The 27547-nt window shown below is 37.4% G+C and overlaps 2 protein-coding genes across 2 annotated transcripts in view; one reads left to right on the top strand and one right to left on the bottom strand.

The window, feature by feature from the left end:
- The window catches only part of LOC121066314 (translation initiation factor IF-2-like), a 26257-nt gene extending 2276 nt beyond the window's left edge, over positions 1-23981 (bottom strand). The window contains exon 1 of the mRNA XM_040549748.1: positions 23772-23981. Coding sequence (XP_040405682.1) covers positions 23772-23836 — 65 coding nt within the window. The 5' untranslated portion in view covers positions 23837-23981. The remainder of the gene's footprint in view (positions 1-23771) is intronic.
- SOCS6 (suppressor of cytokine signaling 6) lies at positions 23896-27547 on the top strand. Its single transcript, XM_040549746.1, has one exon. The coding sequence runs from the start codon at positions 23896-23898 to the stop codon at positions 25498-25500; it is 1605 nt and encodes a 534-aa protein (XP_040405680.1). The 3' UTR covers positions 25501-27547.

The raw sequence follows: 27547 nt of genomic DNA, 5'->3' as shown, positions 1-27547 counted from the left end.
GGTATTTTTGGAGTCTTCTGCAGCAAGACAGTAAAGGTAGCTCACACTTTTCTATGTAACTTACCAAGGCATTTTGAAAGTACTTATTTTGACATAGTGAATCTTTAATGGAGTGTTCATTTTTTATTGTATATTTCTTGTTATTATGGATGGAACATGATGGAACCGAGCTTTTACTTAAAGCAGGCTCACTTGTTGTGTATGCTGAATTCAGCACCTATTCCCTATATCCTGATTTATGAGATTTAAACAGACATATTTCCCCCACCCCCAATTGAAATTCAATGAAACTAAGCCTTGAAATTAAGTATGAGCGATCACAGTGTAGTGTTATGTAGAGAGATCTGCATTTGCTAACTTGCAAGGCTGTGGAGTAATAGGGAAGAAGCACTGTATTGTTTCCAGAGCTTTTGTGAGTGTCTTCATTGTGCTGCATATGTGCAGCATCAAAGTGTTCTTACAGTTTCAGGAAAAATACTGTGTAATTCAAAAAGTTGACATTGTGAAATCAGAAAAAAAAATGTTAACTTATATTGTGCTGTTAATTTATTTATTCTGAGACTGAAGTTGGTCAGTCAGATACCTTGGGTTACTCTTAGAGAAGGAAGTTTTGACAAAATAATAACTTGGTCCACATTGTTCTGCAGGTGGATTACACATCCCAGCTCTGCCTAGCGTGGTGAAGTAGTGGAGTGAGAGAGTGGACTCTTAATCAGGAGTTCTTCTCCAGAAGCAAGTGAATTCTTTGTGCTATTATGAAGACTTATATTCATACAGTAACTTGCAAATCACTATTTGAAAGAGTTTTCCTAGTAGTGTTGCCTTGAGTTGACTACATATTTGCTACATATTTGCTGCATCACTGCTAGCAAAACCGAGGCCACAGTCCAGAGTAATTCCTTACTCCAGTGCCTTATTTGCTGTACTTCCTTCCTAGGCCTACACTGTGCTATTTTGGTAGCGTTTGGGTACTGCAGTGTTGTAGGGAGTTGAGTGATAACATAAAGTAGATGGAAAGGAGACTGGTCTTTGCTGTTGTGTCCCAGCTTTCTCTTGGTAGTGCTTTAATGTGTATTAGCAACAACCAGAGAAGCTTGTGATACTTCAAGGAGGCAAATATAGTATTAGGAGTATAAAAGTAAACATAATGCAACTTGGGAGTGCAAATACTAAAGTGTATTGAGTAGAAATTGGGCAGGATCGGGATTGAAAAGGAGAACAGAGAGTTCTTATGAAATTTAACTCTATATTTCTATAAAGTGTTTGAAGAAGTACAGAACTTGGAGTTTGCTTTCTTTTATTTTTTTTTAGTGAAATAGCAGTATCTGGTAATGTACCTCATCTTTGTATTTCTGCCAAAATCTAATTTCATTCCATTTTAATATATGCTTATTTTCTGGAAATACTAGTCTTCAGAAAAAAATAGATATACAAATGCAGAGCTCCCAGGTTCTTATGAACGTCTCTTGTGAGACGCTCCTATGAATCCTAGCGGCTCCCTAGCAAAATAAAAGAGTCTTGAAAATTTTCTGTGAGAATTTCAGATGGCGAGATGCATACAGTAGTGTGTTTTCTAGAAAACAAGATTGTGCTTGTAATGGAATATTCCTTGTCCATGTTTAAAAGGCAGCTTCATACCACTTAAATATTCTTCTGGTACAACAGAGTGTAAAGACAGGTGATTCATGGTAGGTTCCTTCTGCTATCGATATTTCTGCATTTTTCTTTAGAAATAATTGGATTCCAAATTAAAACATATGAGCATGTGTTAACAGAAATTCGTAGAAATTCATTTAAAAACAATTAGTTTTGCAACAAATATTAAAGTGCTGTAACTTTGCATTTCTTTAGTGTTAGAGCTTTTTGTTTCTCCCAGTAGCTTACTAATAATACTAAAACAAAAACGGCTCACCCACTTCAGCCTCTCCTGGTGGTTAAAACCAAAACCAAAACCTCAAGAAACTGGCCTTGAATTATTGCCCTGGATGAAAACGGGAAGCTGATAGTATGTGAGATGTTGTCTAGTAGATCAAACATAGAAAGAAAATTGCAAAAATGTTGCTAGTCTACATAGACTGACATTAAAAAGGCAATGAGGCAGAATCTGATTTAGACTTCTTATTGTGAGAATTAAAATTTTCAGATCAGAGTTAGAAATTTAGCTTTCTGACTTCTTAAATTGGCTTAAGTAAAAGTTATTCCAGATTTTTTCTTCTACCAGTCTTCATGGTCTTCTGACTCTTCTGTCATGTATGGGCATGCAAACAATAAGCATCTGCAGTTCCAGAGAATTTCAGCAGGTTTTTAGGTGTATGGCTTTGTAAATCTGACTACTGTTCGTTAAAGGCTGTAATAGAGATTCAAGGACCTATCTTTACTGTTAGAGCTTTCTTTTTTCTCTTTCTTTTTTTAAAATAAACTATTATTTGTCATTATTTATTTTTTTTCTGGAAAATATCGAGATAAAATATTTGGGAAATTATTTGCCCTTTTCAGTGTCCTTATTCATTTACATAACACTATGAATTCTCAGAAACTCTGCTTCGTTTATGGAAAGGATGTAAGCCACATGTTACCTAAGAAATTGTTCCTGGGTTGCTACATTGCCAAGAAAAGTATGTAAGTTAAACATAAATCTTTGTTTAGCGAGGATGCAAGTACATTAGCTCTGTCATTGTTCTAACTGTGACTTTAAAACTCCATTGAAGGAGTATGAAAAATAATCTTGTTTGCAGTTAATCCCAACCTGAAGAAGTCATATGTAGGTATTTCTATCCAGGTGCTGCTCTCCAAACATTGCTTCCTATTGTGTGTATATATAGGGCACACAGAACACATGAACTTTCTTGTCTTCTGATGAAACATTCATTTCTTTTGTGATTTGCCAAGTGCAGTAGGTTGGCACTTCTAGAAAATCTTAGATTTGTAAAGTATATGGTCTTTTTGTTATAAACACCAAATAATTTTGTTGTAAACTGCTGTAAAAGTTTTGGATGAGAGCCATTTTCTCTGGCAGTGAAGGTATAAATAGATGTTAGTGTTGTTTTTTTTTTCATAGCTCATTAAGTGGTCTCTAGTTTAAAAAAAAAAAAAGTTAAACAATGAAAATGAACCTCTGAGTATTGTTAGGTAAACCATACGCTTATGTGGTATTTTTCTTTGCTTTCCAAAGCAGTATATAATCAGCAGCTGTATTTGTATTATTTAGCTTGCGTGGTATGAGATACAGATCTGTAAGAGGACTTGTGTAAGGTTTTAATGGTCTCGAGATAATGTGGTGAACACAGCTAGCAGATAAATTGATGAGTGTCAGGATTTGAGACCACAGAGTTAATACCTTGGTTATTGTTCCTCAAGGATATTCAGTATTATTTAAAACAATACATAGATTGCTTCTCTTGATGACAAAATTGTTGGAAATGAGATTCTAGTCAGGCTTGGTTTTACAGTGTGTGATCTCTGTTTTTCTTGAGTAGTTTTATTCTTAATTAATCTTGACGTTCTGTGGTAAATGTGCTAAAACAGCAGTTTGTAGGAGTCTTGAGTAGGTGATTTTTTTTTTCCTTCTCTGAAGCAGTCTGTATTCCTCAAATAAGTTGAGAATAAATTACTAGGCTATTCCAAATGTTTCCAAAGTGTGCTTGTTTGATCCCGAGATGTGTCTGATACAGCGGTCAAGCTTGCTTTCCTTTTTGTTCCTTCTGATTTAGGGAATCCCCAGACTTTGCCTTGGTAAGTGCTACAAGACCTGGGCAGTTACAAGCTATAGTGTTAACTGTGTTTCTGGCATTAGTAATGGGTTTGAATACTCTTAAAATCCTTTACATACTCTTTTGGTTGGTAATCAGGTATCAGATTAGGAGGTTTATTAACTGAAATAAAGAAATGGAGACTGGTGGCATTGGGTAGAAGGTTTTTGATTACAGAAAGTGTGCCTTCCAGGGTGAGATTTGTAGAAGCTGTATGCCAAAAACAGGATAGGCAGCTTTTTCAGGATGACACTCGTCTTTCAGGCACTGGTGAGAACTCTGTGACTGAGGAATTCTCACTGGATTCACTGAACAGAAGCTGTTTGTGTAAGCATATTGGTTTTGATGAAACTTGTACTTGGAAGGGCTTCCAGGCTGGAATTTTGGTCAGCCCAGGGAGACTGATTCCAGAATAGTTGGTTTGTGCGTTCAGAGGTACAAGTCTCTAGGTTTTATGTAAGATCTCAAGTCTGCGTCTGTGTAAGGTAGGAGTCTCATGGCATTTTTTCCCCCCCTCCTTTTCCCTGTTCTCTGTTTGGTGGAAAAGAGTCAAAAACCAAATGTCATCCTGTGCTTTCTGAAACTTTGACTTTTCTCCTCTTCTTGGCTTTTGAAAAGAAGAGAGCTTTCAGCTAATAATAAGTAATGTTGAGAAGTAATAAGGGATTAATCATAAAGCTTTGGCATGATTTTGTGCAAAAAAATCCTAGTTACTTGGGGGAAAACTTAAATGCAAATGTAATTATTCTTCAGTCCCTTGTTGAAGGGTTAAAAGAGTCTGTGCTGACCAATGTATTAGTCTTATTTGCAATTTAATCCAGTGATGGTTGAGAGAACAAGGTGAAGGGGAGCTATGTCAGTACTGAATCAGATGCTTTTTCTTTATCCCCCCCAAAACAGGTGCTTTTTGGAATCTGCTGTATTTTAAATGGTTTGACATGGAAAACAGGAACAGAAAGTCTGTGTATGAGCGTTGAAAAGTGTGTGCCTATTCTCATGTTTTTTAATTGGGTTAATACATTTTTTATAGTGTGTGTAAGTTTAAATTTTTGTCAGAGAGAACAGGAGAAAAAACAGAGTCTGTGCGCATGTATATGTCTGTCTTTTTTTCATGCTTGAAATTTCAAGCTTAGCAAGCTTTTGCAGCAGGGCTCCTATACTCCTGGCTCTGCAGAAATTTGACCTTAGTCTGGAGATAGCTATCTTAAGGGCTTTGAGTTTGTATAAATTTCATGCAGCATGTTACTTCGTATAGACAGTGAAAACTTTATCTTTGATCCTGCACATGAGAATTTATACACCAATGTGAAGTTGCCTGGTGTAAGACCCCAATTCTTCAAGTGCAAGCTAAAAGTAATGTACAGTGAGCAGTCCCATTGAGTTGAATGTCTGCCCACAGTTAATTAATCTTTGTTGGGCTGAGTGTTAATATTAGGAAAATCAGTTTGTTTAGGGCTGTGTGGAAAATTGTTATTAAAAAAAGAAACAACCACCACTAACAAAACAAAACAAAAAACAACACAAATCCCCCTCCCCTCTGAGCTTTCCAGTGTGCATCACGACAAAACGGTGTCTGTCTAAAAACTTTAACATATTCTTTCTTCATTTAATGTGCTGCTTGGGATAGCAGGATGTCTCTGGCTGCAGGTGATTAGAGTGTAGGAGGGGAAAAAAAAAAACAGTCCCTGATCTTAATCATGAATAATTAAGAGTCTCTCTAGTTTTGACCCCAAATTAGAGAATTTACATGTAGACTAAGCTTTGTCAGAATGGGTGTAGTTTGTAAAAAGGTTTTATTCTGGCAAATTGGGACTTCATTAAAAAGATTGCTAAGCAGCCTTCCCCATGCAGTCAAAATTCCATTCCTATTCTGGTCAATGGGCTGGTTGTGCCCTGTTAATGTATGTGGGTTTTGCTGTTGTTGTTCTTTCCAAAAAGCACCCTCTAGACTTAAAAGGACTGTCAATTGTGAAAACCTGTTTAATGTTTCTCCTCCTGTTTTAAGGGAAACAAAGTAGTAAAGTAATTTTATGAGATTATCTGGAGATAATAATCTCTGTACAGGTGTGTTTACCCTGTATATTTGACAGTACTTTGAGCACAGCCATTTCTACTGTTACCCATATATGGATAGGCTCTAAACCATAAAAAAGATAATTAGCTTACTCTTTGTTCTTATTGGGCCTTCTGCCAGTGACAATGGGAAAGAAAATATTTTAAATAAGTTATGTTTTACATTCTCATTTTCCCAAATGTAGCGCTTGGATTGCTGTCTGCAGTGGGTCCTAAGCACTCGGAAAAGCAGTCAGTCCATCGGCAGGAGGTGCTAGGATGAACTTTCTGGTCGACAGATTTAGGTTCTGCTGCCAGAGGGTGTTTGCTGCTCTCTTCAGGAGGTACCTTGAGTTTATTGGGGCCTGAGAAGCTTTCCTCTTGGTCGCCAACTTGACTGGGATCCCACAGTCATAGAATCACAGAATCATAGGATATCCAAGTTGGAAGGGACCCACAAGGATCATTGAGTCTAACTCCTGGGTCCCCAAAGGACCATCCAAAAAATCAGGCCATGTGTCTGAGAGCATTGTACAAATACTTCTTGAACTGTGGCAGGCTCTGTGCCGTGACCACTTCCCTGGGGAAGTCAAATCAGTCTTCAAACAACAAGAAGGAAGTTCTCTCCTGTTCTCTGTTCCTTTCTGCTGGCTTGTCTGTGAAATAAACCCCACTTTCATTTCATGAACTGGACCTGCCTTATTGACCATGAGAGACTCAGCTTCAGTGTCTGATTCTCTTCAACACTGCTTGTATAAAATTGGTGAGCTTGAGGTTAAAAGTGATCCTAGCCTAATCTTCCTGTATGCATTTTAATACAGATACCAATTTTATTTTTTAAGTAAGAAATATGCAGTTAAAAAAGAATCACGACAGTTTAGAAGTATCATTTTCAAATGTCTTATTCTTAAGGATTTCATCTTTCGTAAAGCTTTAAAACTGTCCTAGCATTGTTTAGCAGTTGACAGGGTAGGTTATGAATCATGGAGAGTCCAAATAAAATGCTGGAGATACCAGAAATAGAGTATATGGGAATGAGGATTACACTAAAAACAATTTGGAATCATAGTAGTGGAAAAGAGAACAGCGTTACGAGCCTTCTTCAGTCTTGTTTTTGTGTGCTGTAATCTAAGGAACCTGATCGTCCATAATTTTTTTCTACTTGTCTTGTATGGAACATTTTCTGATCCTGAAGATCCTGAAACTGAATTCAAATCGGTAGTGAAGCTTTATATGTTGTTGTTGTTTTACTTAAGTATCGGTTCACCAGAGCACAATGGAAAAAATGAGATTAGCTATGTTAAAATAATCTTAGTCTTTTGGTGCTTTGATTTTTGAAAGAATGAGTGAGCATTTCCTCTCAACGCCTCCAAATTTGATTTTATTTAGAGCTTAAAATGATTACTGGGGTCCTTAGAAAGGAAGATGTGGGCATTAGAGAGTTTGTGTATTTATTAAATATTATCAAATCTAGTAATTTTATGATAAGCACTTAAATAAGAACAAATAACGGTGGAAAATCTTTTCAAGCAAAAGGAATGCTTGGGTTTATTTTGAGATTAATTGTTGAAAGGCAGTTTAAATTTGGTCTTGCTCACCTGTCATAAGTGATTTTTTCCCCTTGCAGAATATAGCAAGTAAGTCCAACCTAATGGATTACTTTCCATGTACTGTTAGTAAAATTGGATTAAAATTAATATTTTTCAATTTTACGAATTAAGTTGGTTCTGTATTGTACTAGCTTGTGGTGACCACAATTTGTAAGCCTCTCAGTGTTTATTACTGTCTTTGTCTCTGAGAATCAAATGCTTTTGTTTAGTAGTAATGGGAAATGGTATTCTTTCTTCATCAGTACAAGGCATTAAGTCATTTGAAAGAAGTCAGCACTTCTTTATTTTGTCAAAAAAATATTTGGACTTTGGTTTAAAGAAGGTTTAAGACAAAAATTCTTATTCAAACCTCCTTTTGTAATACTAACTGCAAATGTTATGATTTGTATGTAACCAACAAGATTGTGGGAGGTACTCATGGAGTGTTGCACATGTTTATTTCCCTGAGTGTAGCGGCTCTTTCAGCCTTAAACTCTAGGTGCTAAAAGACATGGTGAAGATGGAGTTAAGAATCTGTTTGGTAAATGTTTTGTTTGGATAGAACATTCCTGCTAACTTGGAGAGAGAGAAAAGCATATTCACTTGGGAAGAAGTTATTAAAAATGTTTTTCCAATAATGCTATATATGTAACCTTTTCATTGGGTTAAGTTTTTCCCTTCTGTTAAGTACCCAGAACAAACCAACATTAATCTCAGTTGAATTGCACCTTGCTAAATAGCGTACGTGTTCCACAATAGAAATGATACGCGAACATAACTATGTAAGACTGGGTTCTTTACACTTGATGTAAAATTCTCTTTTGCCTTTAAAATAAATTCCTAAGTGAGTGAGTGGAGTTGTTACTGGTCTTTATTGTGGACCATGTAATAGGTAAACATTGGGCTTAGGGTCCGCATGACAAAAATAATCTACAATACAATATAAATCGAAATATATAAATATCTAAAACTTCCCTTGTTTGTGCATACAGGTTTTACAGGCTGCAAGCAGTCCAGTCTGCGTTTCCCAGTGATGTGAAATACAGGACCTACAGCTTGGTAGCTAGAGCCCTCACTCGGAGCATAAGACAGCCAAGTTACTCAGTTCTGCCCCTTCTGTAACGGGGGCTGCCTCAAACACTGTCCTGTTGGCTGCTCTGAAGTACAGAGAGCTTTCTGTCTGTTCTTTTAAAGCTCTTCTGGTCTGCAGAAGGTTAACGGAGCTGAAAAATAAAGGGCTAGAGAGGGTATATGTTCTCTCAGCTCAGTGGCCTAAGGATCTGCTGTGGAGGGGGAAAACCTGGGATTGACCGTCTGGCCCAGTTCATCTTATGTCTTAAGCTATTTCTTCACGATAGAGTATCAGAATCAAGAATAAGTGAGAATTTCCCTTCCATGATGGCTGGGACCACTGTCCAGGATGCTAGAATTTGTAGTTTGGTTTTCCCATGGAGCAAAGTCTTTATGTGATGTGGAAGGATATGGTAATTATTTATCCACTTATCGTGGTGTCCAGAAAAAGAAGTAGTTGACACAGTCCTTTATGCAACATGATTCTGTGAGGTGCTTCATGTTTTCCTTTCAGAACATGCCTTAGGAGCTATGTGAAGGCACAGCCATGAGTCCTTGAGTTAGGCATTGATACAGTTCTGCTCAGATGAGATACTTCTGGAGATTGTTTTGATTTTTTTTCTTTTTTTTTGTTTTTCCTTGCAAAAATAAGGTTAAGGACTGCGGAGGAGGTTTCAACTAAAAAATAATACTAATAAATTGGAATTTAGGTATTTCCTAATAAAGCAGTTCCCCACATGTGAAGGGGAGAGGGGTGTTGATGAACATTTTAAATATCAAGTCCTAATTTCTGTGGACGCTTCATGAACCTGACTCTTCTAGTATGCTCTAAGTATTTGCAGTGATTGTTGGAGAAGTTACTTATGCTTAGGTACTGAAAAAAATCTTAACTTAGACAAAAATCAGATGCTTTATCTCTATTTTAGTTAAGACTGGTTGTAGTTCTGACCTTTGCAGTTTGTCAAAATGTACTTTGCTTTGAATTGTATTTTTGGAAAGCAGGCCACCAACCTCAGATCTGTCACAGGCAGAATGTGGTAGGAATCACGAGAATAGTCCGTGCCTTGCTGGAGTCACCAGTTAGCAAACTCAGAGCATTTTTCATGTAAGGCTTAAGCTCCGGAGAGGAATATTTTTGGCCTATTTGTCAGTCTGAATTCACTTTCTTTGCAGGTTGCAACTTCATTAATGGTTTAGATAACCTTGTGTCTTGGTATCTCGTTCTTTGTTTTTCTGCATCTTTCTAACCCCTTGAGATATATACTACTGATGGATCTTCCGCTTATCATAGGGTTACCTGATAATCCTTTGTACTGTAAGATGGGTAATTCATTTGCTTATTGCCTTGGTAAACTTTAAGCAGTTGGGCTGAAAAGACTTAAAAATTCAGCAGGCATTTTATAAAGTTTTGAGGAATGTCAGGAAGTAGAATCATTACTAAAGAGAGGACAGTGATAGAAGCTATCCTGAAAGGTTGGGTATTTCTCCACGGAATGATGAAACCCAAGGTCCTGTGTTCGCCTATTTCTGTATTGTCAGCAAATTCCTGAAAGGGACCACAGGCTTAACTGATTGATCTCTTGCAGTGGATGACAGTTCGCTGCTGCTGCAATTAACTACTTGAGTTACACCCATTTTGTTCTGTTGTCACCATATACTTCCATGGAGAAATGAGGGAGGTTTCAGTTTTGAGTAGGCAATTGTTCAAAGCCCCCTACAGGTCAAGCCCTCCCTGCCCCAAATCGTTCCACGTCACAAAAATTCGAACTTCAGGTTTCAGAATGAAGGGACCTTAATTTGGCCTGCTGTTGCATATATATTATTATTCAGCTTATGAATCCGTCTAAAAGAGTGGAAATTGAGCTCTCCATGTTCTGTCTCGTGAAATGCTGAACAGAGCATTGAATACCTACGTATTAACAAGTGTCAGAGACAGCAAAAATTTCCTTAGCGAAGCCAATAATTCTGTTTATGAGCTCTGGAATTTGGAGTTTAATTAGTATGCTGTAAGTAAATGATGGGATCATACACTTCAAAGGGTGATGAAGAGAAGAATTAATGTAAACATTTTTATTCTGTGTATGAGGCAAGACAGAGAAGAGAATTGCTCAGGCAACCCTTCTGGCTTTTCTCAACTTCTGAGTTCTTGAACTCTGAACCTTTATGAAGTCTTCTGGTATGTTTCCTATATAAATAGTTCAGATAAAGGATACAAAACCATGTTTTGCACTATACTGTTGTTTCAGAGTGAAAACAAGGGATTTTGCTCACCATTAGAAGTTGTTATAGAAGTTGCCTTTGATTGGTTTAGTGTTTATTGTAAAATTTCCGGGAAAATAAAATTGCTGGTGCAACTGACTTTATTATTTATTTCTATTTCAGAAATAAAAATCAAATTTTGAATTCATTTTGATATATAGAAAATGTTTTCAATTCTTAATGTTCTTGCTAGTGACTTATTACATTGATATAAAAGGTATTGCTTGAGCATTTCTCGTTTTGACTGCTGCTCAGAAGTAAATAAAAACACATCACAATGACAAACCACATTTGCTTCTAATGAACATATGTAATATCTTGGTGGTTGGGGGTAAACATATTTTTTGTCTGTGCTACAGCGAACAAGTTTTGTGAAACACATGGCTCTGTGAGGAATGGAACTGTTTAATCCCAGTTTCCTCCTTGGTTCTGGAGATACTTCTGAACTGTCAAGAAACCTTTTCCTGTATTTCAAAATGTCCATTCCTTGGATTTTTTTATATATATATATATATATATATATTTCATATATAAGAATATACGAATTTTTGCTATGGCTGCTCCCTCAGTTGAGACTGTCTGCTGAACTGATTAAAACATTGTTTGGCAGTCCTGAAGAGGATGCAGTATATGCAGACAGAAACAGCCATGCTTGCTCAAGCTTTGTTTCTGTAGGAAGCAAGGCAAAACCAAACTATATTCACTGAATTTAACTCTGAACTTTTCACAGCTGGCTAGGGGACTGGGTTGCTTGAGTAGTACCTGTACTTTTTGAATTACTGTATAACAGTGTTTTATCTAGTTGCTCTTTTTTTCAAGGATTGGGAAATCCCAGCTTGACTAAAAGTAGTTACTTAAATTTAGCCAATGCATTTTCATCCAAGGTGAAACACTTCATGTTTCACTTAGCATATATTTCACTTTAAATCTGTCTTACAGTGAATGGTGGCACATACTTTCACATTTTGCATGTTGTGTTTGTGCTAATGGTGTACATTTGTAGTAAAACAATTGGTTATTACTTTGGAAAAATGTGTTTAATAAATCAATGAATAAAAAAAGGTGTGTGAATTTCGCACACACAGAAATTAGCTTTCACTTCACATGCTTGGGAATTTATAGAACATCAACTGTCAATTTTTGTATTGTTTCAGAATTTTCCACTGTGAGAAATTAAAGGAACCGAGTGATTTAGTATGCATACAAAAGCAAAGGTAGGGATATAGCAGTCTGCGTGAGTGTGAAACATTAAATTGTTGAGCTGTATGGAAAATGAGTGCCTTCATATGGGGCAAGTATTATGTGGTGTTGATATTAAACTCTTTTGTATAGTCTGGAGGAGAAGGGTGGTATCTTTGTGGTGTCCTTGGACCAATTAATTGTACTTATCTGTCTGATAGTTAAGTGAAGAAGGTCTGAAAACAGATCAGTTCCTTCCTCTCTGTGATTCTGAGGAATGTCTTTTATTAATTGCTGCTTCTTCCTCAGCGCACTTTGAGGTTTCTCCTGGTGTGTGAACGTTGTATGGGTGCTATAATGAAAGATCTTCCCACTCTTCTCTTTAATCAAGGCCCTGTGCTCTCTTTCCCCTCAGACCATAAATGGGTCCACTTAATCTTTATATTTATGTAGGGGGTTAACTGCATTACAAAGGATTGCTGCATCTTAGCCTAAACTGAGAGGATGGAGTGGTATCTTCTAATGAATGAAAGCTTTTATTGTTATTGAAAGTGGCAGCACAGTAGATGTGGCAAGGGTGATAGCTGTGAAGATCTCAGAGAGCCTGCCTGGTCATGTGGATTCAAAGAGTGTTTCAGCCCCAGACAGAAAATAATCTAGTTGAGGTTAATTTGAAGCCACAGGTGCAGCTTTAATGAATTGCAAGATCCAAGGCAGAGTGGTAGGTACAAAGTGGTGTAAGACCACAGTGTATTGCCATTTGCACAAACCCTCTAGACAAGCTGAAAATTGGAAAGTGAGTCTTACTTCAAGCACAGATCCTGAAAAAGCAGGATTTTTTAATTATTATTTCTTTATAATACATTTTCCAACTAGTTTCTATCTGTTTATTTTAAAAGCTCATTTCAGCATCTTTTGTTTCAACTTGTGTATGTGTTAAATTTCTGTGGAATAAGAAAATTGAAGAAAAAAGGGATGAAACTCTTAAGAGTTTGTTACTAGTGGAGTAGATAAGATATCTAAATTTGGATTATTACTTGAAGAAAATCATGTTCTTACTATTTAATTAATAAGTTCATGAGATATTTTGACAAAGTTGATTTTTCTCCCTGGCATTTTGCAACTGATTGTGCTACCTTGAAAGAATTGTTGCAGAATGTTGATGTGTTTTTTCACATCTTTGATACCAGTTAATGTTCTTTGTAGGAGCAAAGTTCAATATACCTACATATATTTCCTCCTGTCTGTCAGATAAGTATAAAATAAAGTGCGAAAGTGAACAGTTTATACCTTGATGCTCAAGATGTTAGTCTAGTTTTTCAAATAAGTGCAAAGAAGCCATCAGTTGGGTAGAGAGCAGGCTTAATATAAAAGTTAGTTTTAACTTTGATTTTTCTATGAATGTGACTTCATAGCTCTCCTGACTTGTTCCTTAGGTTTTTCGTCCCCGCTTCTCAAAAAAAAAAAAGAGTATCCTATGTTGTGATTCAGGAAAACATCATTACTGTTGCCGATCAGACTTCTTGCTTGGTGCTAGAATGTGTAAACACTACTTCCTCCAGATTTCAATCTACACCTCATTTTCATGTCAGGTGAACTAGACAGGCAGAAGCAAATGTGATTATTATTACAAATCATTAGCTCTTAATTTAAGGAGAATGGCAACATAAAATCTTTATACTGGCAAGTAGCGTAGTGGACTTTCGTCATGTATATGTTGATCCTGTGTAAGTGCTGTAGGTTTCAACAGAAAAATGGTCTGAGGCTTCCGTTTCTGTTACCTTTCCTGCATTTTCCTCGTTCCCCTCACGTTGTGTTCCTTTCTTTTCTAGCATTATTTTTGGGGATGCAGATAAGTATGCACTTGTGTTAATTGAAAGATGAGTTTCTGTATTGTCCTTTAAATACCTGTCTAGTGGAGTGGATTGGTGATGGAGGTTTGGTCTAAGAAGCGGGATGTTTCCTTTGATAATGTAGGAAAGATCATTCTGTCTTCTCATCAAAATGATTTGTTGGCAGTAGGCCCTTTTCAGCTGTTTTGGTTCATGTTTAAGGAAGTTACATACACTGATGATGTTTCCCTGCTTGCAGTAATACTAGCATGAATTAGTGCAACGTGTAAAGGATAAACTTTTACACGAAAGTCACTATCAGTGCAAGTCAATACGAAGCGGTAATATTAAGCTGTTGTATGTCTTCTAAATGTTTTCTTTCCTTTTTTTGGGAAGGAGTTGAAAACTGTACCTTGCAATCATGTTATTTAGTCATTAATATTAGAAGAAAGGGCCAGATTAATTCTGACCACACCATCACTTTGAGAGAACGTTCTGGTCTATTATTTCTGTCTTTCTGGCACAGGCTTTAAATGGATGGACAGTGTTTCTGAAGTTACTTTTGAAACTCATCGGGATTTAAAAACAAACTGCACTGCAAATTGGTTTGTGGTGCCTGCATCCATATGATGAGATAGGTTATGTTCTTTTTGACGCACGTTCCAGGATTCAAGCATCTGTGCGTGCTCCATAAAAAGAATCACAGAAGTGCAAATTTTTTTTTTTTGTTGATTGTCCTTTCCCTTCTTCCTTTTGTTGTCACTATTTTCATTTCAAATACTCTTTTTCTCAAATAAGTAGGCGCAGAACCTGTTACTTGCCAAAAGCATTTTATTATTGTAAATTAACATGAATCTTCTAGCAAATTTATTTTTAGTTATTCCTTTTTACATGACATGGTGATGGTCCATGGCACTGGTTCTGAGAAGCTAGTTTATAGAGCACTGCAGTCCTGCCACTTCTCTGACTCCTAAAGTAACTGTTTTAAGGTTTAAGAAGACTGCATAAATATCTTTGTTAATCACGAAGTGTTCCCTGTTGTCGTGCTGAGAGTACCAGCATACCTTACAACAGAGGATAAGCATTTTGGTGTCTCCACCTTTTCTCAGGAAGGAGAAGTGGGACGGAGCCTTATTTGAAATTCTCATGTATCATCTCCCAGTAAATCTAACCTTTGCTTATGAAGCTAAACTTAATTTTTGCTGACAGTCTGCTGCAAGGCTGGCTGCTGCAGGCTTGTAGAATAACAAGAGATGAAAATTGAGCCTGACTGAGCATTATTCTCAGCCTTGGTCTGCTTCCGTATAGCAATGTGAAAAAGATTTACTTGCCCTCGATGGATTTGATTTCCAACAGTGAAACACATGCTATGCACAACAGGTTTCTTTGGTGATTTCTCTCATTTGATTCAGCAGAAATGTTTCACTTCTTCTCATTTTCAGTGACTTGGTGTGCATTGATTTGCTCAGTTATTTTGGTTTGCTTGTTTTCCTCTCGCTGTTCATCAGGGCCTGCAAGCCGGTTTGTGGCTTTATTTTTCCCTGTATCTTCTCAGCTGTTACCAGTATACTTTATCAGATGCCTGCTTAAAAGAGATTGATGGGAGATGACACTTGTGCCATCCACAGCAAACGTGTAGCAGGTAATGTGCGCTGTTCCCTGTTGGGGTGCTGGTTCCTTTCTGGGTGCTGGTTCCTTGCCGGGTGCTGAGAGGTTCAGCAGCAGTGGCTGAAGTGGCTGCTGCTCTGTCTGTCATCCACCCCATCCCGCGGGGTCCCCTCTCCACCAGCAGTGCTGCTCTGGTGGTGCCCAGCCGCTGCTGAGCGGGTGCAGTTTCGACTGGCTGCCCGTGTGTCAGCCAGTGCCAACTTCAGTTTGCCATGCTAGGTGAACGTGCCTGCGGCTTCCGAGGAACAGACAAGCAGCACAGCCTAGCCTGCCACCCTGTGCAAGGGTGATGTGACTTTGGCAAGGACAGTTCCTGTTAGTGGCTGGCTTTGGCTATTGCAGTTACGTGATTATTGTAGTTACGAGGCTGTATGTACACAGATGAACGGGAATACAAAGATGCCATTTAACACTCTGCAGTTACTCCCCAGAGGAAAGCTACCAATCAGATAGAAATATTCTCTTCTGCAACCAAATATGGGAAAGAAGAAAGAAGAACAGGACATAGTGCGAGCAGGCATGGATTAAGTTTTAAAAAAAGAAAAAAAGTCCAGATGTCAAGGGACATCATTTTCCAACAGAGGCAAGCAGAGTCAAGGTACTACTAAGATTTCTTACAGGGTTCTGTTGCTGGTTATGCATAAAGTTAATTCCACTGGTCATGGTGAAGAAAAGTCACTTTGTGTTAAGTTTTCATTATTACTTTACCCTACTTTTCTGCTTTTTACCAAAGGCATGTCTTGCTTATTCTTTGTTAGAAGTTAGGGTTTCTCTGTGTAATACCTGTTTGGTTATATTGGCCTTTAGAGAAGCAAGCAGAACTTTCCTTAGATGTTCAAATCTTAGAAGGTGGAAGTTTAAATTGGTGGTGAATAGTATCTACCTGCTGTTCAGGTCTTTGACTTGTTAACTTAAAAACAGAGGTGTTAAGTATTGGAAAGAGTACAAAATATGGCAGATGATCTTCTATCTGTTCTTCACCTTGTTCCAGTTTTATATGAAGGTGTGCACCTGAGCTTCTTCATAGTCAGGAGAAGAGCAGGTATACAGGAGAGGATAGGATGGACTTTTATAAAATTCACATTCCTGTCTTAAAACAGCATTCATCCATTACCACCCAAGTTACCAGTAAAACCTGTTTTGTTGCTTTCAAGGTAGTCTGAACTTTCAGCATATGAGTATGCAAAATGGAATTTACATTACTTCATTTAAAGACTCTTCATATTAAAGAATAATATGATGTAGGAATTTACTTTGAAGCTCAGGGGAAGGCAGAACCTCATCATCCTCAATAAACTAATGGCAAGTCCAGTCAGAAAGCCGAAAGCTGCCATGTCGTTTATATGTTCAAGAGAGTCATAGTGTTTGAAATAGGTATTTCATCTCCCTGCTTAACGAATATTTTATATGTATCTAGCTTCTGTGACTGAAACTAGAAGTAGATGGAAGGAAATATCTTGAGTTTCTTTGAGCTTTATGTTACTGGTGTGAAGAAATAAATTCCAGCACTACAAAGATTTCGTTATTAAAGTAAAAGGAATGGAAAGTGTATGTAGAACAATTTCCTAGTAATTTACATCAATGCATTTGGAATTCCAGAATAAATATAGATACCTGGATATTTCCAAAATACATCTCTTGAAATCTGTGTTACCTTAAGATGCTGCTGCTGAGACACCCTGCCAAATAACGTATGAATATATTTTAGCAAGAGTTTGGGTGACAGTGAGGGAACACTTTCATATTTCTGCAGAAAATTAGACTAGGTTCCACTATCTGACTATAATGAAAATGCAGTGGCTGTTACGCTCAGAAATGCAGAAGCTTTTGTTGTGTTTTGCTTAAAAGTATCTTTATGTAAAATATATTGTAAAGTATATAAATATATATACGTAATGTTAATAATGTAATAAATTGTAATATGTTATATTACTTTTGGGTCATGTGCTATGATTCGGTGGAAGAGAAACGCCTTGTAGTAGTACAACATTTACAGTTAATTCTAGCTTTTGCATTTTCTTCATAAGCTGAATGCTTTTCTACACAACAGCAAAAACAGAATTAACAACTCTGTAGTGCTGCACAGAAATTAGAAATTAAGTTCCTAGATGTTTTCAAACATAATTTTGATCTACATCTAAAATGTTAAGTTTTAAACTTCAGATAGCACACAATATTTAACATCATAGAACTGTAAAATAGTTCAGTTTGAAAGGGACCTCAGGACATCTGAAGTCCAGTGTCCTCTCAGCCCTGAGATCAGACAAGGTTTCTTTGGGCTTTATATGGTTGGATCATGGAAACCTACGAGGATGGGGATAACACAACTCTGGGGAATGTGTTCTGCTGCCTGACAGTTCTCATTGTGAAAAAGCTTTTTCTATATGAAATTGGAACTTGTAAATTTCGAGATATGTATTTTTCATGATTGTTCCTCCGCTGTCTGTGTTATTCTCTTCACTTCAGCTCCATGCACAGTTGTGCCAAACGTTCTGAAGCAAGATGTGCTTAACTTGAAGTTGTAAATGATGCAAGTTTTACTGTGACTCAGTATAAAGAGTAAAGATTATATGTATTCTGATTGATTGCCAGACTCTTCAGGAATCTTGTAGCTATGGGTGCAAAAAAAAATAATTAAAAACAAGTTTAATGCTCACCTGTTTCCCTTTATGGAAATAAATAAGCAGATTAACATTTCTTTTAGGGAAGTGTAAGTTACCTGAAGCAGCATTGATTAATAGTCCCAAGACATGTTTTGTGATGGTATTTTTATTAAAAACTTTTTTGTGATAATTCTTCGCTCAATGCTGAGTTGCTGTATATTTCTAATATGATGGGCTTTGTCACAGCTCTTAAAAGTTAATGCTGTTTTATTTTGATAGTAGTATGTTCTGACAACATTTTTCATGGTATTTGCCTTGGGAAATGAGTGTACCTAACCTGGAAGTGTGAAACAGATAAGAAATGAATAAAGGCCATATAAATATAAATAATCACTTTTTGTTAGTATACTTTTGCATACAATGCATTCAGATAGGTAGGTATTTGACTGTAATTCGTTGCAACCATTTTGTAGCATCAGACTGAAACTACTCTGAAATGTTTTGAATATTCCAATTAGATTTGCACCGACTGGTATTTTTAGCTTTCATAACTTTTCATAAATCCAGCACCACAGTAATAACAATGTGATCATGTGACTGGCTCTTCAGATAAGCATCCTGTAAAGCTTTTGGCTTTAAGTCTGTTCATTAGTAGCTCGTGTTTGTGACTAATGTGGTTTTTGTCACTTTAATATGAGGCATACAAACTTAGTTTTGATTATTTTTATTAGTAGAAAAGGGACCATGGTACTTGCCAGATAGTAATCTAGTTGTCCTGATACTTCTTGTCAGGAGGCCTGTGTTTAATCAACCTGCATAGTTTTAAGGATTCTGAGATGAATTTGGGATGAAAGTTAATAAGCCAAAATTTTATTCTGACTCTTCAATCTGTGTTAACATTTCATTCTCTTCCTGAGTCTGATTAATGTTCTCCTGCTTTAAATCGCAGTGTTCCAAGTATTGCTGCTTACACTTATCAAGCTTTGGAATTGCATTAATATCCTTCAGAGTCTTTTTATAGTTACAAATACCTGCCAGAAGACTTTCCAGAGGTGTCTGTAGTTAGGCTTTTTAAATGCAATGTACAGCAGATGGCACTGGAAGAGCACATCTGTGGGAGACTTCATTGGTGCCATAATTCTTACAAAATGCTAGTGAAGCTGTTGCAATGCTGAGAGTTGTGATAAAATTCAGCAGCTCATTTTAAAGTATTCCAGGAAGGAATGCATGCTGAGCTCTTCTGTTTCAGCTCTTATAGATGCAGACAATGAAAAATTTTATAATTGCAAATACATGAGTGTATCTTATATTGAGGACTGTTTATAAAGTGTGTTTAAACACATTATGTAATACAGAATTACTGTGTTTTTTGTTGTCGCTTTTTAAAGTATATGTAAAGAAGAATGTCTGGATTGATTGGATTATTTGACTTCACAGTATTTCTTTTTTCTCCTGTCTTAGATAAAAAAAAACATGGAAGAGATGTTGCAATGTACAGTGATTTCCATTTATGTAAGACTTATTTAGCAGCTTGCTCTCGTCTGTAGGTGTGTTCCGTTTGCTTCAGAGAACTTTGACCAGGACTGTCATTCACTATATTTTATGGTCTTTGCCTGGATGAATGGGTTGGACTTCTGGGTATATACATATTGTATCTGTGGTTTATATTTGACCCACAAGTTCTTATTATTTCTTTATATGAAATGTTACAAGTATACAAGTAGTGTTTCAAGCATTTAGATGGTCATACATTTTGCTTGATTAAAAATACTGGCTGCTAAGGTAGGCTGACAGATACAGAACACTTTCTTCTCAAGCATACTCAATAGTCACTCTCAAACTGCAACATTTACATTTCTGTATATATGCTGCTATAGAGATTTATCTGTTGAGTTTATTTTTGGATACTGGATTTTCATTTGTAAGAACACATTTAGATACAGATAGACTAGTATGTGATACAAACACATTCTTTCAAATGATTTGTATTTTTGTCTAGTTATGGCTAAACCTAAAGAAATATAGCTTCTTTTAGCCAAATTTTTAAACACTTCTAATTCTCCAGAACCACTGCAATCAAAAAATTGGTGAATTGGACAGTCTGGGGATCTATACATGTTCCCTCTCTAGTCAGCAATATGATTGTTCTTTTATTTTCTTCCTAGCTTAGAAGGCAGATTTGACTTTGTTTCTTACCTGCTTTCAGGGTTAGGAATTGCAAACAGTATGATATCTTTCCCACAAGGATGTGGGAGTGAGCGTATTTCATAAAATGGAAATAATTTCAATTTGTGGATGTCAGTCAGAAACAGTTTGAGAACACTGTGGATTTTAAAAATGGGGTTAATGAGAGTCTTCCAAGACTTCTGATGTTGCATACACAAGGGCACTTTATTGAATGAAGAAATTCTCTGATGTAACTCCATCAGTTTAGGAACTGAATAAAATCCCAAAGTTATATTTTTTACTCATTTTATATGTTCATTTAGTTATATATGATGAAAAGAGTACTGTAAATTGCGAAGACGGCACAATCAAAGTAGTTTAAGAATAGAAGGTCAACAAGGCATTTCAAGTTTGCTTTTAAGTGGCATGTAACTCTATCTGCATATGTAGCTTTTTGTTAATTACTGTGTGTTTATTAGTTCTGATACCCCAGCTTTCAGGCATATAAAAACTCTGAAATGTTCAGAGTATTTGTGGTGTTTTCACCCTGCTAGGCAGCTGAACTCCTCCATACCACTCTCTTACTCCCAAGGAGCAGGAGGAGAAAATACGGTGGAAAAGGCTCAGGGGCTGAGATAAGGAGAGGGAGATTGCTCACCAATTACTGTCACGAGCAAAACAGACTCAGCATAGGGGGTTCAATGTAATTTATTGCCTACCACTAGCAGACTAGAGCAGTGAGAAATTGAAATCCAACTAAAATCTCCTCCCCCCCATCCACCCTCTTCGACCTCCTCCTCCTGAGCGGTGCAAGGAAATGGGGAATGGGGCCTGCTGTCAGTCCCTAATGCTTCATCTTTGCCACTCCTTCATGGTCACTTCTCTGCCCTTGCTCCAGCATGGGTCTCCACCACGCGGTCCACCCCTCAGGAGCAAACTGCTCCAGCACGGGTCCCCCACAAGTGGCAGCTCCCCCCAGACCCCCTGCCATTGCGTGGGCTCCTCTCCACAGGCTGCAGCTCTGGCCTGGGGCCTGCTCCTGCAGGAGCTCTCCATGGGCCGCAGCCTCCTCCAGGCCACATCCACCTGCTCCACCAGAGGCTCCTCCACGGGCTGCAGCGTGGAGATCTGCTCCATGTGAGACCCATGGGCTGCAGGGGGACAGCCTGCTCCACCAGGGGCCTCTCCACAGGCTGCAGGGGAACTGCTGCTGCGTGCCTGGAGCACCTCCTGCCCTCTTGCTGCACTGACCTTGGGGTCTGCAGGGCTGGTTCTCACTCCTCGCTTTCCCAGCTGGTGCTGCCCAGTAGTTTTTTTTTCCCCTTTCTTAAATCTGCTCTCCCAGAGGCCCAACCAGTGTTGCTCACTGGCTTGGCTCTGGCCAGTGGCAGGTCCCTTTGGAGCTGATTGAAACTGGCCCTTTTCTAACATGGGGCAGCTGCTGGATTCTTCTCACAGAGGCCACCCCTGCAGTCCGCCACTACCAAAACCTTGACACTTAAACCCAATAAAGTATTCTACTCATGTTTGTTTTTCAGTACTTTCATAATTTCTAGTTCTTCCAAACATACGAAGCTCATATTAAACAGGTATTTTAAAACATGAAATGTCATGGTTCTGCATGTATCTGTCTTAAGAAACTGAAAATTAGTGTCCTCCTCTCTGGAAATACATATCCATATCACTGCATCCCCTTTAGATTTTGTAAAGGAAATGTTTTTTAAGGTATCAGGACTCCTCATACCCCAAGAGTTTTGTTACAACGTTGAAAATAAGTAGTGAACTTCTAATAAAGTACTGGTCTGTTTTTTTTTTAATTTAAGATTTTATTGTTTCTTTATAGCAAGAATTGATTCTTGGTCTCGTATTTGTTTATTTAGGAAACAAGCTGTTTGTGTATTTTTTTTTTCTGGTGGCATGTAAATTAGTTTACAGGCAAAAGAGAAAACATTTAGTACTCCCCATTGAAAAAAAGTAAAGGAGACGTAGTGCCATTTAGCTTGGTAATCAAGAAAAGGAAGTGGGGCGAACTGCAGATATTCCAAAGATGGACTAGGGGAATGTCAGAGGTTATGGCTGAGACAGAGCAGGTCTTCGAAGTGCAGTTGGTGGAAAGGTCAACGATACAAATCCACGTTAATCAAGCTTTTGTATTTCTGCAGTTTATGAGAACAGTGTTCAGCACCCTAGCAGCAGGCCTTTACTTCTTTTCTTTTTTCTTTTTTTTTTTTCAAGGTATTTTGAAGTTCAGAATCCTTAGATTCCCTTCATTGTCTTTTAGTTAATTTTGGTTATGATCTTTTAGCCTTTGTGTTCTTAAGGTCCACAAAAGTTGGGCTGGATCAGAATAGTAATCAGTGGACTGCTGCTTGAGTATAGTAATCATTCACCTTACATTTTTTTAACAGTTTTTGAACAGTTACTTAAGAAAAAACATGTTGTTCAGTTTATTAAAAATGTTTCCGTTCATTTTACTGTGTTTCTCTGTTGTGTGTATTGTGATATCATGAGAGAAGTGGGAAGTGCATATTTAAGGGATGTTTTGCCTCTCGCTCTATCCCCCAGACTAGGAATACCTTTTTTCTGAAGGATTCTTGGTCTCTTCCAGCTTGCCGTACATAGCCCAGAGCCAGGCTTACTGTTGCAGTTTGTTCTGCTATGTAATTGCATGTACATGTTATGATGGCTGTTTCTAAAGGTATTTTCTACTTTCATGGCAGAAATAACTTCCCACTCTCTTCTCTTTCCCTTGTTGTTCTTCCCTTGTCTCTGCAGAGCTCCTTGCTTTGGTAGGTCTGAGCAACACCAAAGAAAAACAAGCTGAAAGGTCAAGTTTAGGGGAGGGGCAGGGGGGTACATGACTCTAGAAGATGGCAGGTTGTCTGGGATCCAGTTGTCTGGGACTTCACGAGATTTGTCCACCTAGCCTTGGCAGAAGTACTGGAGAAAGAAAAGCAGCAGCAGTATAACTAGGCAAGGGGAGGCAGTGATGTGGCTTCCTTTGTGTCTAAAACAAAAATTGGAAATAATTTTTCTTTCATAGAGGTTTAGGAGGGGACTTCGATTATTTGCTCTAAATAGATGTTATTTTGCTGTTTATTTCCCTCAGTTTTCTTTGACTAGAGTTAATTTTCCTATAATTATATATGATAATTGCTCAGCTGTCCTGTGTAAAGAAGGTATGACCATGGCTGATGACAGTTTTACCTGTACGTAGAAAACATGTTGGGTAGCGTATCTTACAGTTTTAAGTTTTCTAGTTATTTTTGTGGGGGCTTTTTTAGATGCCTTCTGAAAGAGAGGGGTGTTTCTGTGCTTGAAAATTTTACATACATGCATTAAATGTATGTGCATGTGATGTGTGTGTATTAAAAAATAATATAGTAAAAGCTGAATAAATTGTGTAGATCAAGTCTCTAGTAGCACATTCACTTTTTAAGCCTCATTGATTTCCAAGTCAGCTCTCTATATTTACTTTTATTTGATGCTCATTACTTAAGTACTTCAGTTTCTGTTTTGTTTGGAGGAAAAAGAAAACACCCTTATGGATAATTTTTCAAATATTTCTTTTGTGAAGTTAATTGTATTTTATTTGCTTCCAGGAAATGGCTCTTGAAGTTAAATGAGGCTGGATAAAACACGTAAATGAAGCAGAAGCTGCTCTGCATGTGTTAGGGCTATATCACCACGAGCACTGCTGATCAGCCAGACTTGGTAACTTGTCATAATGAAGAAAATTAGTCTCAAAACAATTCGCAAGTCCTTTAACTTAAATAAAAGTAAAGATGAAAGTGACTTTGTAGTGGTTCAGCAGCCATCGTTAAGTGAATTTGGAAAAGATGACTCCTTGTTTGGCAGCTGCTATGGTAAAGATTTGGCTAGCTGTGAAGTCAATAGTGAAGATGAAAAAGGAGGCAAAAATAGATCAAAAAGTGAAAGCTTAATGGGTACGTTAAAAAGGAGGCTTTCAGCAAAACAAAAGCAGAAAGGCAAAGGCAGCACACCATCTGTAAGCTCTGCAGATGATGACACCTTTTCTTCCTCATCTGCTCCAATAACCTTCAAAGATGTGCGAGCTCAAAGACCTCTGAGATCCACTTCCCTCCGTAATCACCATTACAGTCCAACTCCGTGGCCCCTTCGACCTACAAATTCAGAAGAGACTTGCATCAAAATGGAAGTCAAAGTCAAGGCTTTGGTCCATTCTTCTAATCCAAGCCCAGCACTGAATGGCGTTCGAAAGGACTTCCATGACTTGCAGTCAGATAACGTGTTCCAGGAACAAAACAATGCATTAAAAAATACAGAATCTCAGAATGGGGACTTGCATCTTCATATTGATGAACATGTGCCTGTAGTTATTGGATTAATGCCTCAGGACTACATTCAGTATACTGTGCCTTTAGATGAGGGAATGTATCCTTTGGAAGGATCACGTAGTTACTGTCTGGATAGTTCCTCACCCATGGAAGTTTCAACTGTTTCTTCTCAAGTGGGGGGAAATTCTTTCCATGAAGAAGAGAGTCAAGTGGATCAGGATGTAGTCGTTGCACCAGACATCTTCGTGGACCAGGCGGTGAATGGTTTGTTGATTGGTACCACAGGAGTCATGTTGCAAAGCCCAAGAGTTAATCACAGCGATGTCCCTCCACTCTCACCTTTGCTACCTCCAATGCAGAATAATCAAATCCAAAGGAACTTTAATGGATTGAATGGCACAGATGCCCATGTGGCTGAAAGTATGCGCTGCCATTTGAATTTTGATCCTAACACTGCCCCTGGAGTTGGAAGAGTTTATGATTCTGTACAGAACAGTGGCCCTATGGTTGTGACAAGTCTAACGGAAGAACTGAAAAAACTTGCAAAACAAGGGTGGTACTGGGGCCCCATTACGCGTTGGGAGGCAGAGGGAAAATTAGCTAATGTGCCTGATGGCTCGTTTCTTGTTCGAGATAGTTCTGATGATCGTTACCTTTTAAGTTTGAGTTTTCGTTCACATGGAAAAACGCTTCACACTAGAATTGAACATTCAAATGGTAGGTTTAGCTTTTATGAACAACCAGATGTGGAGGGGCATACATCTATAGTTGATTTAATTGAACACTCAATCAGGGACTCTGAAAATGGAGCTTTCTGCTATTCGAGATCCCGATTGCCTGGATCTGCAACTTATCCAGTGAGACTAACAAATCCAGTATCTCGGTTTATGCAGGTGCGTTCTTTACAATACCTGTGTCGTTTTGTAATACGTCAGTACACCAGAATAGACCTGATTCAGAAACTGCCTTTGCCAAACAAAATGAAGGATTATTTACAGGAAAAGCACTACTGAAAGCTTATGGAAATCTTGCATCTTGCACTTTGGGAACAACAACAACAAAAAGAGATTGAATTACAGTTTACAGACTTTCATTATTATCAAAATCTTTTGCTGCCATAACAATTTCATTTTTGTGTGTTAAAGAAAATTAATGCATTTGGATTTATGTTTGTTTTTGTTTTTTTTTGTGTATTTTGGGGGGCTTTTTTTTTTTGAAAAGAATGATCTCAAGTTTATTTTTAGAAGTGTGAAATAGCTATCTTTCATCAATGTGCAGATTAATCACAATGTGAATGATCAAATTCTCCTTAACTTCCCCCAAGTCCTTTGCTGCTATCCACTGTGATTTTTATGCATTGAAAGCACATTTCATGTGTATTCAACCATAAGTAAAAGTCAAATGAAACTTGTTGAATGGATTTTTTTTTTCTTTAAAATAGCCTGTTTGAAAAAGGTGATCATGGATAAAAACATATTGGTATTCTAAAGAATTTACACCTATGCTAAAAATGATTTCCTAGTATCCTTATTATAAATTTCTATAGAGATATGCCCTAATGTGGAATTTAAAGAGTTGTGGGATAAGGACATGGTTATGCAGCATGTCTTTCAAAAAAAAAAAAAACACAAAACCAACAAAAATAACTACAACAACAACAAAAAAGTAAAACAAAAACACCTTTCTCTTAAGCCTTGTATTGTCTGTACACTACTTTGTGTTTGAGAAGGTTGGTTCAGCTTTCTTACTGTCTCAGTATTTTGTCCTTCTAAAAATGGCCTTTAAAAGAGAAGTCTGTGAGAGTCAGTGCTTCGCACCTGTAAGAAAATTGCAGTATCATTGCAATTGCAGGATCATGTCAAATATTACCTTTTAAAATGCCATCAGTTAAAAAAATGAACACCTGCCAGGTCCTCCCTTTGTCATTTTCCCTCCTGCCTCCCCTTGAGAAGAAGAAGAAGAAGAAAAAGAAGGGAAAATTAAAAAAAATAATAATAATAAAAGGGAGGGGGAACAAAAACAAAACAAAAAAGTTTGAATTTGTAGGAAGACTCTAGGAATTATTATTATGGAAATACAAATTACTAAGCTATTTCAGGGATTGGGTAAAACATCTAATAGGAGGATTTCTACAATTTATTCAAAATACTTGGGATTTCAGTATTTTCCATTTTTCTGCATTTTTTACTTCTGAAATGCAGCAATACACTAATGTCCTTTGGATCATTTATTCCTTTTTGGATCTTCTTTGGGGAGAAAGGAATAGGACTAATGATATTTTGGATGGAAGATGCTTAAAATGAATCTCTAATTCTATTCTCATAGCCTCTGAAATTATGGGGAAGAGAGGTTTGGATTGACTGTAGAAAGTGTTTCAGTTAACTGTTGTGAAACATGTTTTGACATATGAAATATTGAAACAATTAAGTAAATGTTTATGATATCTGTCAAAGATTCTGGCATTTGAAAAGCTTACAATTATTCTGACCTTTAGGAAAAAAAAAAAAGCCTTTTAGTTGGGAGTACAGGTAATATTTTCTTCATGCAAGGTTAATCCATGTCATTTTTCTGTGTTTTTTTTTTTTTTTCTTCTCCATTATTCTGTCCCTTTTATGATTTACTTGTGAAAGGGGTCATTGCTAACTTGCTAACTGACATGGGAGGGAGGCTTACTCTGCCTCCCTCTGCCCCTGGATTTGTATTTTAGAATGTTATCTTCCCAATCTGTGGTAGGAGCTGCTAGTCAGTAAACATCAGTATAGAAAGGGCTGTTGATACAGCTTTCTTATTTAGGTCATTTGCTTCTCTTTGTTTTTTATTTTCTAGCCTTTTGTCCCCTGAAGTGAGTGTTAGTAACAAATACAGTATTGCTGCAAGGTGGTGCAATAGCACTACATTTTGGGTTGCCTGAATTGATAGACAAAATGTATATTTTTTTAATTTATTTTTTGACCATAATGTTTAGCAAAAAAAAAAAAAATCAAAGGTAGATAAAGGCTGCCTTTGCTTTTAAGGGAGGGAGAATAAGGATTTCTTCTTTAGTCTGATAAAGTTTTAAAC

Source organism: Cygnus olor, chromosome 2, assembly GCF_009769625.2.
Source record: "Cygnus olor isolate bCygOlo1 chromosome 2, bCygOlo1.pri.v2, whole genome shotgun sequence".
Lineage (NCBI taxonomy): Eukaryota > Metazoa > Chordata > Aves > Anseriformes > Anatidae > Cygnus > Cygnus olor.
Note: the sequence above shows the minus strand (reverse complement) of the source record. Positions and strands in the feature narration are given on the sequence as shown.

Coding starts and splice junctions, on each gene's coding strand:
- SOCS6 (XM_040549746.1), top strand. CDS start 23,896: ATGAAGAAAATTAGTCTCAAAACAATTCGCAAGTCCTTTAACTTAAAT.